This window comes from Leucoraja erinacea, chromosome 34 (genome assembly GCF_028641065.1).
Source record: "Leucoraja erinacea ecotype New England chromosome 34, Leri_hhj_1, whole genome shotgun sequence".
In the NCBI taxonomy this organism is placed as follows: Eukaryota; Metazoa; Chordata; class Chondrichthyes; order Rajiformes; family Rajidae; genus Leucoraja; species Leucoraja erinaceus.
The window spans coordinates 19,114,867-19,134,126 of record NC_073410.1 but is presented as its reverse complement, the minus strand read 5'-3'; the positions used below and the strand labels follow the sequence as shown (position 1 = coordinate 19,134,126).

The following is a 19,260-nucleotide window of genomic DNA, read 5'->3' as shown; positions in this document are numbered from 1 at the left end:
ATCCCTTTTTTCCCCCTTCATCCCCCTCCTTCCTCTCCCCCCCCCTCTTGACCTTTCTTTATTTGACCCCCCCACTTCCTTCCCTCCCCCCTCCTTCGACCCCTCCTCCCCCCCTCCCCTCTTTTATTCCCCTCCCTCCTTCCTTCCCTTCTCCCCTCCTCCCCTTTTCCTCCCCCTCCCCCTTTTTCCACCCTTCTCTCTCCCCCTTTCTAGCTCTCTTCCTCTTTCCCTTTCTTCACCCTCCCCTCTCCCTCCCTCCCCCCATTCCCCCTCCCTCTCATCTCACTCCCCCTCCCCCTTCCCTCCTTCTGTCCCCTCCCCCCCTTTCTTCTCTCTGTTCTCACCCCAGACCCTCTCCCCCCCTTCTCCATACCCCTCTCCTTCCCCCCCTTTCTTTCCCCTTATATGGTGTTCCCCCCCCTCCTCTCCCCTCCCCTCCCCCCCCTCCTTCCTATACTTTCTCCGCCCTCTCCTTTGTCTTACCACCTCCTCATTTCCTTCCCAACCTATTTCCTCCCTTTCTGCCCTCTCCCCCCCCCCCTTTTTCCCCCCACCCCCTCCCCTGTGTCCCTCCTTGTCTCCCTCTCCTTTCTCCTCCTTCTCCCTTCCTCCCCTCCTCCTCTGCCTCACTTTTTCCCCCCCTCCTCTCATGTCGGTCCCCCTTTTTCATCTCTCTCCCCTCCTTTCTTCTCTCTCTTCTCCTCCTCCCTCCCCCTGCCCCTTCCTCCTCGACTTTTATTCCCTCCTGGTCCTCCCTCCTTCTTTTCTCTCCCCTCTCCCCTCTACCTCCCTCCTTCCCCTCTTCCTTATTTTCTCCCTCCCCCCTCTTTCCACCCTCTTTCTCCTCGTTTCCCCCCCCCACCCCCCCCCCCCCCCCCCCCCCCCTCCCCTCTTCTCACCACCCTCCCCTCCCCTCAACTGCTAGATCCCCCCCCCTCACCTCACGGATCTTAATAGATTTTACCCCACCCCGCCCCCCCCCCCCCCCCCCCCACCATTGCGTGGAAGGTCCCCCCCCCCTCCAACCACGTCGGATGTGCATGTGGTATCTGGACTATCTCCAGAAGGCTTTTGACAAGGTCCCACAAGACGATTAGTATACAAACTAAAGCAATGGCATTGGGGGTTCAGTATCCCCCTCCCCCGCGAACTCCCCCCCCCCCCCCCCCCCCCCCCCCCCCCTCAAAGTTCCCCGCCCCTCTCCTCACCCCCCCTCCCCTCTTCCACCCCCCCCCTCCCCCCGCCGTGTTCCCCCCCTCCTCCCCCGCCGCCCTTTCCCCCCACTTCTCAATCCCCATCCCCCTCCCCCGTAGGGACTATTTCTAACCTCCCCTCCCCCGCACCTGGATTGTCCCCCCCCCCCCCCCCCCCCCCCCCCCCCCCCCCCCCCCCCCCCCCCCCCCCCCCCCCCCCCCTTTGGGGCCCCCCCCCCCCCCCCCCCCCCCCCCCCCCCCCCCCCCCCCCCCCCCCCCCCCCGAGATTGTGTGCGCCGCTCCCCCCCCCCCCCCCCCCTTGCAAACCCAGCATGGGTACACCAGTCACCCAAGTAGGCATGCAGGTGCAGCAGGGCAGTAAAGAACCGAATGGCCGTATAGACTCCCCATTGCACGAACCATGCCCCCGCTCCCCCTGGATGTCCATTCCTGCACACATTTTTTTCCCCTTCCCCCCCCCTGCCTGCGACCCACCTGGACCATAACCCTCCCCTTCCCTGGTCTTCCAAATCCCCCCATTTATTTTAAAATGACACCATTGCACTGCCTCCACCCCCGTCCAGTGGACAGTTCTTCCAGACCGCCCACCACTCCCTCCCATAGAAGTTCCCCCTCCCCCCCCCCTCACCTCCTCCCCCCCCCCCCCCCCACCTGTCCTTATAGAACTCTTACAAATTCCCCACTCCGGGTTGCACAGACCTAGATGCAGGTCCCCCCTTCCCCTTGTTAGCGAAGTCCAGAAGAATAAGGACCCCTCACCCCACTTATAAGGGTGAAATCCCTTTAAAAACCCAGATGAGAAGCCTTTGTTTCACACAGAGAGTGGTGAATCTCTGGAACTTTTCTGCCACAGAGAGTAGGCGAGGCCAGTTCATTGGCTATATTTAAGAGGGAGTTAGATGTGGCCTTGTGGCTAATGCCTTGATCGGGTATGGAGATTACTCCCAGGTACTAGGATAACTGCTCGTTTGGGGGGCTCGTTAATTGTGAGTGGATGCCACCCCTCTTCCCGCCCGTCCAACCCTCCCCCCCCCCCCCCCCCCCCCCCCCCCTCCCTCCCCCAAGCCCCTCCCCCCCCCCCCCCCCTTTCCTCCCCCCCCCCCCCACCCACCCCCCCCACACACCCGACAATCCCCCCCCCCCCCTTTCCCCACCCCATCTGCCCCCTCCTCCCCCCGCACCCCACCCCCCTCCCCCCATTGATCTACTCTCCCCAACCACCCTCCCCTGATGCCCCCACGCCTCCCCCCCCCCCCCCCCCCGCAAACGCCGTTGGGGAAACAGACCCAATGGGTCTGCACATGGTCTAGTTATATATTAAAACTGTGTGCCTGCCGCAGTCCGCCGACCGGCTGCCGGCCACCTTTCTTCCTTTGATTCCTTGCTACTCGGAAACCAGACCCAGAATCGCCGAGATCTTTTCCATTTCAGGAGAGATTTCACTTTTCTTTCAAAGTATCCACTCCTGATTACATTTCGTCGTGTGTACACATTTTTAGTCAAATCCTTCTCCTCCCCCCCTCCCCCCCCCAATATTTCAAAAAAAAAAAAAACTGGCTTCCCACCCATAGAAGCAGCACCAGCTCCAGCCCCAGCCCTTGTGAACGTTCCATTGTGTGATGTCACAATGCCCAATCTTCACATATGTCCAATCGGAATGGATTCATTTACATATGCCTTTGCAGGAGCCCCAGCCCCTGGTGAACGTTCCATCGTGTGATGTCACAATGCCCAAAGACATTCTTGCCATAGAGGGAGTACAGAGAAGGTTCACCAGACTGATTCCTGGGGTATCAGGACTTTCATATGAAGAAAGACTGGATAGACTCAGCTTGTACTCACTATAATTTAGAAGATTGAGGGCAGATCTTATAGAAATTTACAAAATTCTTAAGGGGTTGGACAGGCTAGATGCAGGAAGATTGTTCCCGATGTTGGGGAAGTCCAGAACAAGGGGGTCACAATTTAAAGATAAGGGGGAAATCCTTTAGGACAGAGATGAGAAAAACATTTTTTTTCACACACAGAGAGAGGTGAATCCCTGGAATTCTCTGCCACAGAAGGTAGTTGAGGCCAGTTCATTGGCTATATTTAAGAGGGAGTTAGATGAAAGAAAACTGGCAGGGAACATAAAAACTGACTGCAAAAGTTTTTATAGATATGTGAAAAGAAAGAGATTAGTTAAAACAAATGTAGGTCCCTTGCAGTCAGAAACAGGTGAGTTGATCATGGGGAACAAGGATATGGCGGACCAATTGAATAACTACTTTGGTTCCGTCTTCACTAAGGAAGACATAAATAATTTGCCGGAAATAGCAGGGGACCGCGGGTCAAAGGAGTTGGAGGAATTAGAATAGAATAGAATAGAATAGTTTCTTTATTGTCATTGTAACATGGGCCATGTACAACGAAATTTAAAATGTCAGCCAGTCAGTGCAGCATTCAAACATTTCTAAAGCTAACGAAACATCCACGGTAAAATAATAAAGATAAGCAAATAAATAAAAATCACAGACAAAGCACGCATACACACCCAACCCTCCATCCTTCTGTCGATTTCACCGTTACCACAGTCCCTTAGTCTGTATCGCCCCTGCGTTCCTTGGCGGCCACATTTAGTGCTTTCATAGCAGTGGGGTAAAAACTGTTTTTTAGTCTATTTGTCCTTGTCCTTGTGGATCTGCCTGACGGCAACAGTTCAAACAGGGAGTGTCCGGGGTGGGAGATGTCCTTTATTATATTCTGGGTTTTTTTGGTGCAGCGGGAACTGTGTAGGTCCTCCAAGGTAAGGAGAGGGCAGCCGACAATCCTCTGGGCGTTGTCAATGGCCCTCTGGAGCGCTTTCCTCTGAGCCGCTGTGCAGCTGGTGTACCACACGCATACACAGTATGTTAGTATGCTCTCAATGGAGCACCGATAAAAGGAATTGAGTGAAATCCAGGTTAGCCGGGAAGTGGTGTTGGGTAAATTGAATGGATTAAAGGCCGATAAATCCCCAGGGCCAGATAGGCTGCATCCCAGAGTAGTTAAGGAAGTAGCTCCAGAAATAGTGGATGCATTAGTAATAATCTTTCAAAACTCTTTAGATTCTGGAGTAGTTCCTGAAGATTGGCAGGTAGCAAACGTAACCCCATTTTTTAAGAAGGGAGGGAGAGAGAAAATGGGGAATTACAGACCAGTTAGTCTAACATCGGTAGTGGGGAAACTGCTAGAGTCAGTTATTAAAGATGGGATAGCAGCACATTTGGAAAGTGGTGAAATCATTGGACAAAGTCAGCATGGATTTACGAAAGGTAAATCATGTCTGACGAATCTTATAGAATTTTTCGAGGATGTAACCAGTTGCGTGGATAGGGGAGAACCAGTGGATGTGGTGTATCTGGACTTCCAGAAGGCTTTTGACAAGGTCCCACATAAGAGATTAGTATACAAACTTAAAGCACATGGCATTGGGGGTTCAGTATTGATGTGGATAGAGAACTGGCTGGCAAACAGGAAGTAAAGAGTAGGAGTAAACGGGTCCTTTTCACAGTGGCAGGCAGTGACTAGTGGGGTACCGCAAGGCTCAGTGCTGGGACCCCAGCTATTTACAATATATATTAATGATCTGGATGAGGGAATTGAAGGCAATATCTCCAAGTTTGCGGATGACACTAAGCTGGGGGGCAGTGTTAGCTGTGAGGAGGATGCTAGGAGACTGCAAGGTGACTTGGATAGGCTGGGTGAGTGGGCAAATGTTTGGCAGATGCAGTATAATGTGGATAATGTGAGGTTATCCATTTTGGTGGCAAAAATGGAAAAGCAGACTATTATCTAAATGGTGGCCGATTGGGAAAGGGGGAGGTGCAGCGAGACCTGGGTGTCATGGTACACCAGTCATTGAAGGTAGGCATGCAGGTGCAGCAGGCAGTAAAGAAAGCGAATGGTATGTTAGCTTTCATTGCAAAAGAATTTGAGTATAGGAGCAGGGAGGTTCTACTGCAGTTGTACAGGGTCTTGGTGAGACCACACCTGGAGTATTGCGTACAGTTTTGGTCTCCAAATCTGAGGAAGGACATTATTGCCATAGAGGGAGTGCAGTGACAGTTCACCAGACTGATTGCTGGGATGTCAGGACTGTCTTATGAAGAAAGACTGGATAGACTTGGTTTATACTCTCTAGAATTTAGGAGATTGAGAGGGGATCTTATAGAAACTTACAAAATTCTTAAGGGGTTGCACAGGCTAGATGCAGGAAGATTGTTCCCGATGTTAGGGAAGTCCAGGAAAAGGGGTCACAGCTTAAGGATAAGGGGGAAATCCTTTAAAACCGAGATGAGAAGAACTTTTTTCACACAGAGAGTGGTGAATCTCTGGAACTTTCTGCCACAGACGGTAGTTGAGGCCAGTTCATTGGCTATATTTAAGAGGGAGTTAGATGTGGCCCTTGTGGCTAAGGGGATCAGGGGGTATGGAGAGAAGGCAGGTACGGGATACTGAGTTGGATGATCAGCCATGATCATATAGAATGGTGGTGCAGGCTCGAAGGGCCGAATGGCCTACTCCTGCACTTAATTTCTAAGTTTCTGTTTCCCTCTCCTCACCCCTCCCTCCCTCCCACCCCTCCCTCCCTCTACCCCTGTCTTCCCTCTCTCCCCCCGCCACCCCCCCTACCCCTGCCTCCCCACTCTTCCACTTCTCTCCCCTTACCCGACCCCTCTCCTTCCCCCACCCCCTCTCTCTCTTCCCCTCCCTTCCCCTCTCTCCCCCACCCCTTCCCCAACCCCTCTGTCCCTCTTCCACCTCTCCCCATCCCCCCTCCCCCACATCTCTCTCCCCATCTCTCACCCCCTACCCGCTCTCCTTTCCCTTCAAAATCTGTCCCGTTTCCTCCTCCTCCTCTCCCCTCCCTCCCCTCTTCTCAGCGTGTCCTCTCCCACCCCGTCTCCCATCTACCCCATCCCCCCCCCTGTGTGTTTGGGGGGTGGTTAATGTGAGGGTGATGCCGCAGCCCTCCCCCCCCCGCCAACGCCGGTGGGGAAACAGACCCAATGGGTCTGCACTTGGTCTAGTTTTTTAATAAAATCCTTCTTCCCCCCCCCAAAAATTGCAAAATAAAACATCCCTCAGCCATAACATGTTGGTGAACGTTCAACCGTGTGATGCCACAATGCAACGTTCCATCGTGTGATGTCACAATGCCCAATGCTCACACAGGTCCAATAGGAATGTATCCATTTACATATGCCTTTGGTGCAGCCCCAGCCACAGCCCCTCTCTCCCTCCCACCCCTGCAGCCTGTGTCGAAGCGCGTCATCACGTGTGTGGGTATAGAGAAAGAGGATAGGGGGTGATAGGGAATGGGGAATAGATGGACTACCCCTACCCCTCCCCCTTCCACTCTCCCTCCCCACTATTTCCCCTCTCCCCCTCCCTCCCTCCACACACTTCCCCCCTCTCCCAACACCCCTCTCCCCCTCCCCATCCCTCCCTCTCCTCCACATCCCTCTCTCCTCCCCCTCTCCATCTCCCTCTCCTCACCCCTCTTCCTCACTCTCCTCACCCCTCTCCCTCTCCTCCCCCCCTCCGCCTCCCACCCCCATTCCTCTCTCCCCCACCCCCCCCCTTCCCTCTCCCCCTTTCCCTCCCCCACCCCATTCCCTCTCTCCCCCCACCCCCGCCCCCTACACCCCTGCCCTCCCCCACCCCTTCCTTCTCACCCCGCCCCCCCCGCCCCCACCCCCTTCACTCCCCCCACCCCTTCCCTCTTCCCCTTCTCCTATTCAGCCACTGTTGAATCCATCTTGCTATTCCCGCATTTATACCCAACAGTTTAACCCTTCTCCGTACTCTTACCCTCCCCCTCCCTCACCACTTGGGGAAACAGACCCAACGGGTCTGCACTTGGTCTAGTATACTTTTAAAACTCTGTGAGTGTGTGGGTGTCTGTGTGCGTGTCCGTGTGTGTGTGTGTGTGTGTTTGTCATTGTGCATTTGAAAACGCATCTCCTCAAAAACCAGACACAAAAATGAAGAGATTTTTACATATATCTGTAGGAATTTAACTTATGATTTGAGAAACCTACTCCTCTCTAAATTTGGTTAATTATTTCCCCAGATTTTGGATAAAGTTGTTCACAAAACTCACTTTTAAAAATATAATCACCGTTTGCCAGCTGCTGACGTCACAATGCCCACATGCCCACCAATCGGGGCCCACGTGGCCCCGCCACCCCCACCCCTCCACCGCCCCCCACAGCTATGGATTAATGCAGCTGCTGTCCACGCACTCCCCCCCCTCCCCCCGTTCTTCAAATGGCGCGCAGAAAGAACGAGAAAGTTCAGCAGAAAAGATCCTACAGCTCCGCTCCGCTATAGGATCTTTGTTCTGCACATCGCGAGCTCAGCGGTGCTCACGTGCTGAAGATGCTTCTACTCACTGTCGGCACAGCTTGTGAAGCCCCGTCCGCACCTCACTCAGCTGCTAGTTTCCAGCAAAGATCTTATAGCATAAGATCTTTGGTTTCCAGAGAGTCAAGCCGCTTCTGTCTCTCTCCGCTCTTCGCAGCCTCCTCACCCGACCGGCTCCTCCCCTTCTCTTCTCACCTCCTCCCCTCTCCTCCCTCCCTCTCCCCCCTCTCCCCATCAAAGGGGACGACCCGTGTACACGTCCCGATCCTCTGTAATGTTGGTGGAAGCCACGGTCAGCCGGCCCTCTGCTGCTTTTGGCAGTCCTCAGCAAAGAGCCTATAGCTCACTATAGAGTCTTTGGTCCTCGGATCGCTCCAGGCTCGCTTGGGCCCCGCGACCTGCTGCCCCACCCCACCCCCCCCCCCTCTCTCTCTCCCCCCCCTCCCTCTCTCTCTCTCTCTCAACCGCTCTCTCTCTCCCCCTCTCTCTCCCCCCCCCTCTCCCCCCATCCCTCCTCCTCCTCCCCTCCACCCCCTTCTCCCTCTTGCCCTTCTGTCTCTGCCCCTCTCTCTCTCTGTCTCTCCCCATTCGCTCTCTGCCCTCACTCTCTACCCTGCCGCCTCCCTCTCTAGACGCGCCTGTGAGTTAGGGGCTATGCGTCAGTGGATAAGGCGGTTATGGGGTAAAAGGAGCAATTTAATAATATTAATATAATATCAAGGGGGGTAGTTAGCGTGTGTGTGTGTGGGGGGGTGTAGTTAGTGTGTGTGTGTGAGGGTGGTTAGTGTGTGTGACACCGGATGCTGCCTCCCCCTCCCCGCCCCGCAACCGTGCGTTGGTGGGGACAGACCCAATGGGTCTGCACTTGGTCTAGTATATACTTAAAAGTTAAGTATATACTTAAAAGGATGCGTGTGTGTTTGTTTGTTGTTTGTGTATAATCATGTCTTCTCAAAAAAATGACGCGCTAATGATAAAATGTTTAAATATTCCGGTAGAGATTTTTCCCGAAATCGCCTTATCTGACAATTTCATGCTTTATTTCTCGAGTTATCATTAAAGATGTTCAAAACTCTGACAAAACTTTGCATTTAAAAACGACTGTCTTTCGCTGATGATGTCACAATGGGTCTGCGTGCTGTTCTTCCTCGCACTGCATGTGACCCCCCCCCCCGTTATTCAAAAGACGCAGAAAGAATGAGCCGCTTAGCTCAGTCCTCGGGTCCATTTCGTGTGTGTTTGTTTGTTGGTGTGTGTGAGAGGGTCCCCGGTGTGTGAGGGGTGGGGGTGGTTAGTGTGTTTGTGATGCTGCCCCCACCCCCCTCCCCGGAACCGCGTGTTGAGTGGACAGGACACAACGGGTCCCACTTGGGACAGGAACAACGGCTCCTATAACGGCTCCTCTCACCTTATAGTGTGCCCTCTAGTGTTAGAAATGTCCACCCTGGGAAAATGATTCTATCTACCTGATCATAATTTTATGGAGTTAGTTATTGACCTTATCATAAATTTGCGTAATCAGTTTAGATAGTGCTTTAGCTTTGGACCTGGCTTTCTTGGTTGAGTGTTTGTCCTGGTGTTATTGCACAAGCGTATAGTTTGTGTTTGAATTGTAATTTTACTTTGGAGTCACGTGAGTGACTACGTGAAGACCCCGTCCAGCACGCATGCGCGAGATAGCGTCTCACGCAGTGCAACAGCGACGAACAGGAGTACAGGCGCTCCCGCTAGAAATTTAAAAAAACGGGACCTCCAGGTAAGTAGCTTACTCTGAGGTCGTGTTTTTTTCAAAATCCTTGTTCAGGTTTGTTCACTCACAGGATCATGAACAAGGGAAAACAAGCAAGAAAGGTTGTACCCCATTCGACTCCGACGGAACAGGAGAGTTCCATCAGTGGGGGGCGACCAGCGGCACCTGGACCGCACACGCTGCGGTCCACAGTCACCGACACCAATTCCGAGCCGAGCCCAGCGCCGCTAGCACAGCCTGAACAACAACAGCAAGCTGGAGGTAAGGCAAAACGGAAGTCGGACCGTCCGGTATATTCAGACGAGTCCGGTGCGGAAGACTCACCACCCGAGAGCGGCAAAGGTGGCCGTTTGAGCTGGATGGAAAGGCTCATGGAGCAAATGCTCCAGCGAGACTTGCTCCAGGAGATGGGGCAAGCTCGCCAAGGGAGCACTGGCATCCCGCTCCATGCACTACCACACACTGGGCATCGTATCTCCCTCAGCAGAGGGGAGCGTTGGCGACCAGGACTGGGCTGGTCAAGAACAGGGGTCACTGGCTGAAGATACCGGGAGTATGCTCGGGGTACAGGAACAGGAAGAGCTGTTGGGAGTGGTGAACCGCTACGTGGCAACACCGCGAGCAGGCTGGCCGTTACAGCCTAAACTGGCGGCCAGCATTGACCAGCTGTCCTCTAAACCACTGCAAGAACAGGTAGTCAATGAGGCATTGGACCTCTAAACGCCTCCTGAAAACTGCATTTTGCTCAATGTACCTGCCGTCAATAGTCAAATCTGGGGGTACTTTGGGCAGGGTATCAGAACCCAAGGATTGAAACTGCAGAAAATATTGAAGCTCTTGATGTCGGCTAACACCTCCTATGCTCATTCCGTGGACAGGGTAGACATGACAACTAACCAGCAAGATACCCTGGCTCTACTGTGCAACACACAGTACGAAATTAACAACCTCCGTAAGGAAGCAATAAGACCTGCCCTCAATCCTAAATTTGCAGGACTGTGCAGAACACCGGCCTCAGAACCACAGATCCTGCTATTTGGCAATGACTTGCCCAAGCAAGTCAAAGACCTGGATGAGGAATCCAAAGCATTTGGCCTCATGAGGGAAGGACCCGGAACGAGCAGAACCACTCAACCCAGACGGCAGTACCCCATCGTATCCACCAGTCGGCGTCAACTTCATGGGACTGGTAAAAGCTCGGGGCCCGCACACCATCCCTGGAAGCCTTTTTTAGGACAGGGCACAGAGCGGGCCCCATTGAAAATGCTCCACCCCCACACAGCACCACCCCGACAGACAAGGAACCAGAAACAGAAGAAATGAATACACCACCAATAACAATGGAGGTAGGTGGGTCTGGTCATATAACCATATAACCATACAACAATTACAGCACGGAAACAGGCCATCTCGGCCCTACAAGTCCGTGCCGAACAATTATTTTCACCTAGTCCCATCTACCTGCACTCAGACCATAACCCTCCGTTCCTTTCCCATCCATATACCTATCCAATTTATTTAAAAATGAAAAAATCGAACCTGCCTCCACCACTTCCACTGGAAGCTCATTCCACACCGCTACCACTGTCTGAGTAAAGAAGTTCCCCCTCATATTACCCCTAAACATCTGTCCCTTAATTCTGAAGTCATGTCCTCTTGTGTGAATGTTCCCTACTCTCAAAGGGAAAAGCTTGTCCACGTCAACTCTGTCTATCCCTCTCATCATTTTAAAGACCTCTATCAAGTCCCCCCTTAACCTTCTGCGCTCCAGAGTACATAAAAGGTGGGGGAATTGTGCTAATAGGGGGGAGACTACACCTGTTCATGAAAGCATGGAGGACTATCACACTTGATAGTTATATACTAAACAGTATTCGAGGATATAAAATTGAATTCATTCAAGAAAACATGCCACCAGTTCAGCATGCACCCCAAAGGGGTTTTACCCTCTCACTAAAAGGAAAACTGGAGGGACAAGCAGAACTGGTGAGGTTACTTACAAAGGGTATCATTGAGAAATCTGAACATGAACCTTTGGAATTTGTTTCAAATATATTTACCAAAACCAAAAAAGATGGTGGATGTCGCATCATCATTGACTTAACTACATTGAATACTTTCGTTAAATATATACACTTTAAAATGGAAACATTTGTGACTGCCAAACAACTGATTTCCAAAGGATACTTTATGGCAAACATCGATTTAAAAGATGCATACTATTCAGTACTAATTCATAAGGATCATCGTAGATACCTAAAATTTACCTGGATGGGGCAAAAATGGCAGTTCAAATCATTAGCTAATGGCCTACCATCAGCCCCAAGACTGTTTACCAAGATATTAAAACCAGCCTTGGCAATATTAAGAAAACAAAAACATATTGTCATGGCATATCTTGATGATATTTTGATAATAGGAAAAACCATGGAATTAGCTAATTCAGCTGTATTAGCTACTAGACATTTATTTGAAACCTTGGGTTTTGTTATACATCCAGATAAATCTCAGTTGACGCCATCCACAACTATGGACTAGCTGGGATTCACAATTAACTCAGTCCACATGTCTGTAACGTTGCCAAAAGAGAAATCAGCAGAATTGGCACAAACGTGTAACAAATTAATGGTTAACAATCGACCAACCATCCGACAAGTGGCAAGAGTAATTGGGAAAATAGTAGCAGCATTTCCAGCTACCCAGCTTGGACCTTTGCATTATCAACACTTCCAAAGATCAAAGGTGCAAGCGTTAAAACGACATGCAGGTCATTTTGACCGAACCATGAAATTGCCCATTGAAGCAATATCAGAGTTCCAATGGTGGATAGCGAACATTTGGCATAATTGCAGTCTGATCATCATCAATAACCCAACGTTAACTATACAAACAGATGCCAGTGCTCAAGGCTGTGGAGCAACTAATACCATATCCAGTACAGGTGGTAGATGGACTAATCTAGAATCATTACTACTACAGACACTGGGCATAAACTATTGAGAAATGTTGGGTGCATTCTATGGTTTAAAAGCATATTGTACAAATATGCACCATTTGCATGTTCGTTTGCAGATTGATAATACCACAGTGGTGGCCTATATTAACCATATGGGCGGGATAAACTCGATATCATGTGACAATTTGGTCAACACAATCTGGCAATGGTGTGTCGATAAACATATTTGGCTATCAGCAACTTACCAACCAGGTAAGCAAAATACAGTGGCAGACACCAGGTCAAGCAAGTTTAATGATAACACCGAATGGATGTTAAACCCCAAAGTATTTGCTGAAATTACAAAGCAATATGGCACACCAGATATCGATCTCTTTGCATCCCGACTGAATCACCAGGTACCGATGTATGTCGCTTGGGAACCAGACCCCGAGGCAGCGGCGATGGATGCATTCGCGCTGGACTGGGGGGACTATTTTTTCTATGCCCCTCGCCCCTTCTGCCTCATCAGTCGGGTACTGCGCAAAATACAAATGGACTCTGCTTCAGGCATTTTGGTAGTACCTGACTGGCCTACACAGCCATGGTTCCCAGTGGTCCTTGACAGGGTCATTGAAACACCAATGACCATTCCCAGTGGATCAGATCTACTGATTCACCCTGTGTCAGGCGAAAGTCACCCATGCCATGACAGAATTAACCTACTGGGTTGCAGATTCTAAAAAGGCCTTTGCTGGACCTGGGATTGTCAAACAGGACCATGGACACGATGACAGCGTCTCACCGACTTTCCACCAAGAAACAATACCTCTCAAGCATAAGAAAATGGGAAACATACTGCTCGAGAATAGGGACAACCTACTCGTCAACCACCATAACAAATGTACTGGAGTTCCTGGCCAGCCTTCATCATGATGAAGGTCTGAGCTATAGCGCTATCAATTGTGCTAGAAGTGCACTGTCAGCCTACCTAAGACAGGCACCAGGACAACAGGCCATAGGGTCTCATCCGCTGGTGATCAAATTAATGAGAGGGATCTTCAATTCGAACCTCTCTAGACCTAGGTATACCATGATCTGGGATGTCAGTGTTGTCCTGACATACCTAAGGTGATGGTCACCAGCCAGATCCCTCACTCTGGAACAGCTAACCCTGAAAACGGTTATGCTGATGGCGTTAGTCTCAGCACAAAGGGTCCAGTCCCTTCACTTACTCAGACTGGACAACAATGTCATAACACCAGACCAAATAACATTCACCATTCAGGAGCTGGTAAAACAAAGTAGACCAGGAACTTCAGGTCTTATTATGGAATTCCGGGCGTACCCACCTGACCCCCGTTTATGTGTCATGACTCACGTGCTGTTATACATCAACACAACTAAAGATTCCCGAGGGAGAGAAGAAGCTCTATGGGTCAGCCACAAAAAACCACATGGTCGAGTGTCGAGCCAAACCATCTCTAGATGGCTCAAACAGGTACTGGGAGCTGCTAGAGTGGATACTGACATTTACACATCTCACAATACAATACAATACAATACAATATCCTTTATTGTCATTTGAGCCTCAGTGAGGCTCAAACGAAATTCTGTTTCCACAGCCATACAAACAAAGACATACACACAATTTAATTCACACAAACATTCATCATAGTGGACCCACTGTGATGGAAGGCAAAGTCTTTTCTCTCCCCTGTTCTCCATGTCTCTCCCGATGTCCAAGCCCCAGGCGGGCGATGATAAGTCCCACGGCCATTTTAGGCCGGGCGGGGCAATGTACAGCCCTGCTCCCGGTCTAAAAGTCTCGAGGTTGGAGCCCCCGGCGGGTGCTGTAATGTCCCACGGCCATGAAGCCGTGCGGGGCGATGTACGACCCCGCTCCAGGTCGTTCCAACCCCGCGACACGGGCTGGAGAAGTTGCGTTGTGGGAGCTCCGGGAAGCGGTCTCTCCCCCCCGGATCCGCGAGCTCCCGATGTCCCGGTCCACCGGACCTGCGGCTGCGTTGCTGGAGCCTCCGAGCCCCAGGAGTCGAGTCGCAGCAGCGAGTCACCACCGCTCCCCACGCTCCGACGCCGGCCAGCCCCACGATGGTGTCCCAGCTCCGCAGTCTCCCAAGCCCCCGGGTCGTTCAGGTTGGAGGCCGCTCCACGGCGCTAGGCCCCAACGACAATGGAGGGTCCCCTGGACAGGGGAGAGATTTTAAACGGTCTCCCCCCCCCCCACATATACACATTTAAAACCAGTATTAAAAAACACCAACACTATATTTAACTAGAAACATAATTTAAAAAAAGACAGACAGGCTGTAGGGGCCGCTGCAACTGGTGAGTCACTCCACCAGGGCAGCATCCACGTTGGCGGCTAAAAGAATGGACGTGCCATTAGACCACATCCTGGCAACAGCGGGGTGGTCCATGGGGAGAACCTTTCAAACGTTCTATGACAAGCCATTAGCAGAACCTGTTTTATTTGCAGAAAGAATTTTAGACTCTGCACACATATAATTTAAGCCCGGGGGAGCATTATTTTCTTTGTTATTGTTTTCAAATAAATACCATTATTGTTTTATAAACAGATTAATGTTTGATTTTGATAACATACTTCCTCCCTTGGATGACTTCGGCAGCGAGTGAAGTATGAACTGTCACACGGTTTGAAATCACAGAGCTTTAAAATCTTCACGTAGTCACTCACGTGACTCCAAAGTAAAATGGTAAGATTAAACGAGAACTTACCAGTTTGAAGTTTGATCTGTATTTTATGAGGAGTTATGATGAGGGATTACGAGCCCTCCGCTCCCACCCTCAATTATAGAGATCAACTGGTAACTTAGTTCTCCTTATCTTTACTATGTATATTTCAATTATTGTGTTGTTTCTGTGATTTCACACCGCTGCTTTGAAGTATGTTGCGCATGCGTGCTGGACGGGGTCTTCACGTAATCCCTCATCGTAATTCCTCATAAAATACAGATCAAACTTCAAACTTGTAAGTTCTCGTTTAATCTTACTATTTTACTTCTATAAGCCCCCACTCAACTTCTGACTTTCCAGAGAAAACCTCTCCTCTTAGCTAATACCACCTATTCCCAGCACCATATATAGTTTCATACTAACTATATGTCTGCACCTGGAGTAGGGCAGGGCTGGCCTTAAGCCGATTGGACCTATTGCTCCCAATTGGGCCCTGCGAGTAAGGGGGCCCCGCGCCAGAGTAATTAACTCTTGGCTCGGGTAGAACTACCCTGGGTGGAGGGGGGAGAGAGGGGCGGAGAGAGAGTAGAGGAGTGGAGGGGAAGTAAAGGGTAGACGGGGAGAGGGTGTGAGGGGGAATGGAGAAAGGGGAGGTGGGCTGTTCGTTCATGGCTGCGCTCCTGCCCCTCCAGTCGCTGTGCTTCACGCACACAGCCCCGGCTCCACCCCTCTCTCTCCCCGGGGAGACGCGGTGAACAATACACGGAGGGCCAGGCCGGGGGTTGGAGCAACGGTTACAAACAACGTCCTCAGCTCACACCCGTCCGCCTGGACCCCGGTATCCGCTCCTGCCGCCGTCCCTCTCCCTCCCTTCTCTCCTTCCCTTCTTCCCTCCCTCCCTTCTCTCCTTCCTCTCTCTTTTCTCTTCTCTCATTCGCACCATCCCTTCTTTCTCTTCTTCCCTCCCTCCCTGTGTCCTTCCTCCCTCCCACACACACATCATGCACAGACAACTAATACACACACATCATGCACAGACAACTAACACACACAACTAAGTTAGGGTGGGGTAGAAGCCCAAAATTTAATGCCTGGACTGGTTTCTCACCAATGGTTATTGGTTTTCCAGGATCTATTTAATTAAATTACTTTTTTTTTCTTTTCACAGTCACTAAAACAAGTGGCATTGTAACTATATACTTTTCAGAGGTGATCTACACATTTTGTTTGTTACTTGTAGGTGTACATGTATGCAATTTTATATTAAAATGTAACTTAGATCTGTTTGGTCAATTAAGTTGCAGGCACATTTTAAGCGCTCATTTTGATTACTTTCCATTCTACCATAGAGATCTATAATAGACTTTAATCATATCTCTATGAATCTCCAGACCTTGGCTGGGAACCTGGGGCTCACCAAAAGTGTTCCCAATTGGGCCCCGCACCTCCTAAGGCCGGCCCTGGAGTAGGGCATGCTGAATATATTGTTTTCTATATTCAGCAGAAAATAAATAAAAGTTGGAACAAAAATCCACTGACCTGGGATGATTTTATTATACAATCAAATTAAATATGAATGGAAACCCTGTTGTTCCAGAACTACCATTCTTCACGTACCAAAATACTCTATACATCGTACACAGCTGTTAGATGCAGATTGTCAGTGCAGTCCATGTACTGGCTGCATGTACATTCGGGCACTCAATTACTGAAAGCAGAAAGACAATGATGTATGGGTTGTGAGGTTGCAGCAAAAAGGATTCAACTGTTCTGGAGGTCTGTCCAGTATGTCTTTGGAGTGTGGGAGTAAGGTTCCGGAGTAAACCCACGCAGGTCACGGGGAGAATGTACAAACTCAGTGCAGACAGCATCCGTAGTCAAGATCTAACCCAGATCCCTGGAGCTGTAAGGCAGCACCACTGTTACTGAAAGCAAACATGCAGGCAGAGCAAGCAGTAGTATGTAGGACTTAACTGCAAGACTATTTGAATGCAGGAACAACATTACGGGGCCTGGGTGAGTCTACACCTGGAGTAGGGCGTGCAGTTTTGGTGCCTGTATTAAGGCAGGCATGTATTTGCCATAGAGGGAGTGCCATGTGTGTTCATTAGAGGGTTTCCTGGCACGGCAGGTGTACAAGGGGAGACAAGGCAAGGATGGCGGTCAGTGCACAGAGGTCTCGAAGATGGAGAGCAGATCCAACTGTCAAAAGAGCTTGACAATGTTGGACGATGTTTCTCTTGACTGTTGGGGTCTACAACGGGCTTAAGGTGCAGGATAACACTTAAGTCAACGTGGGGAAATCTTTTCACTCAGATGGTGGTGAACGTGGAATTCACTGCCACCAAAGGTGAGTCTTTGAAAGGAGATAGGTCAGAGGAGTGTTGGAGGGGAGGGTGGGTTATGGAGGGGAAGGAGAGCAGGATATATACATTTCTAGACAGAAGATTATTGTGGTCCCATTGGTGAAATGGGTTCAAAGGGATGAATGATGCCCCGTGGTGACAACCTTTTGGCAATCATCGGCACATTTTTATTGTTTATTATCAGGTCAGTTCGGTAAAGTATCAGCTTTGAGCATGTGATCATGTGTCCACAGTCTCCCACACTAAACACCCCACATTATATATCAGCAGCAGCTCATAGATTCACTCCCTTGTCTTATCATTTTCACACAGTACATCATATGATACATAAAGACAAGAACTCATGGCCGCAGGACTGCCGAGTCCATCTGACAGCAACCACTGGTCCAAACCCTCACCTACCGACTCGGACAAAGTCTACTCTGGGATGGTGTGGTCTTCCACGTTCTTTTGCAACATAAAGATTCAAAGGGAGTCATCAACTCCTTTAATTTTATAAAACATTCACACCAAGCCAAAGGGTGCGGATGCCAGCTGTTTACTTTGATTTTCGTGCGCCCGGAAGTGAATCGGCCCACGTATTCCCCTTGCCGACTCTGCAAGGTCGTCCCTAAAGTATCACCGGCATTGGTTGATATCGCCAGAAACGGGGCTTTTCACCACAACCACAATCACAGAAGACACACATTCAGAGAGAGGCAGCGTCAGGGGAGGGGATAAGGGAGAAGTTGTTCCAAGAGGCAGCTAAACACCATTTGGCCCGCATCTTGTAAGGCGATTTATGCAGACAAATGGGATTAGTCACGATGGCACGATGGTGGGAATAGGCATGGTGGGCCAAAGGGCCTGTTTTTATCCTGTAAAACGTTATGACTGTGATTGCCTTCAGTCCTTCCTCATTGCACAAAGGCACAACATCGACCCTTTAAATGAAGAGGCATCTCCCGACTACATCTGCACATGTCCAGCGCCATGTCTCCTCGTCCTTCCTCCTTCAGCACAGAGGTCCCTCGTCTGATGTCTGAATAGATCACTTAATCCAACTCTCCTCCACAAACATCGAAAGCCGCAAGTCAATAAGTATGGAGCCGGCCTGATCCAAACATTCACAATCACTTTTCTTACTGCAGGCAAGGGGCGAATAGAGTTATGTCGACTGTTCCCCTACTATCTACATTTGGCGGGAATGACAAAGTAATTTTAGTCTCTCCGTTTCGTCGTGCCAGATCCTGTTCCCGGTTAAACCAGATGGTCACCAATTTAGACTGCGATGGACAAGTTATCCTTTGCATCGATGTCCTTCTGCGACTCACTTTCATAGGCACTGTCCACCGACTGCTTCCCATCTGTAAGAAACAAACTCCCATCAGTCTCACCAGCAACGGCATCTTCAACACAGGACAGAGTCATTTGTTGCACAAACCCAGACCATACGTGCAAGTGTATACCAACACACCAGTCCCTGCACTGGTCCAATCACAAATCCCACTCATGTACTGAGTGGGTGGAGCAAACAGAATATTACTGTAAATACCTTGGACTGACTGGCAGTGATGCACGAGGTACATGCAACTGGTCCTCAGAAAGACACAAAGTGCTGGAGTAACTCAGCAGGTCAGGCAGCATCTCTGGAGAAAAAGGATTGGTGTTGTTTCGGGTTGGGACCCTTCTTCAGGCTTACCTGGGGACGGGGGACTGGAAGTATGAAAAGGCCAGAACAAATCAGGGTCATACCATACCAGGATGCCATTTGTCAGGACACGCTCTATGGAGCAACAGTAAAATGACACTAGCAGCTATTGTGGCAAATTGACTTTCCTGAGTGATCTTAGGAACTAAAGCCGTTGTTGTGCCTTCTTTACCAGGGAGTGCGTGTTCGTTGACCAC

General features: G+C 50.3%; 1 protein-coding gene across 1 annotated transcript in view; it reads right to left on the bottom strand.

Moving 5' to 3' along the window:
• Positions 1–17,517: 17,517 nt before the first annotated feature.
• The window catches only part of LOC129713066 (nuclear factor NF-kappa-B p100 subunit-like), a 106,009-nt gene continuing 104,266 nt past the window's right edge, over positions 17,518–19,260 (bottom strand). The window contains exon 23 of the mRNA XM_055661944.1: positions 17,518–18,719. Coding sequence (XP_055517919.1) covers positions 18,634–18,719 — 86 coding nt within the window. The 3' untranslated portion in view covers positions 17,518–18,633. The remainder of the gene's footprint in view (positions 18,720–19,260) is intronic.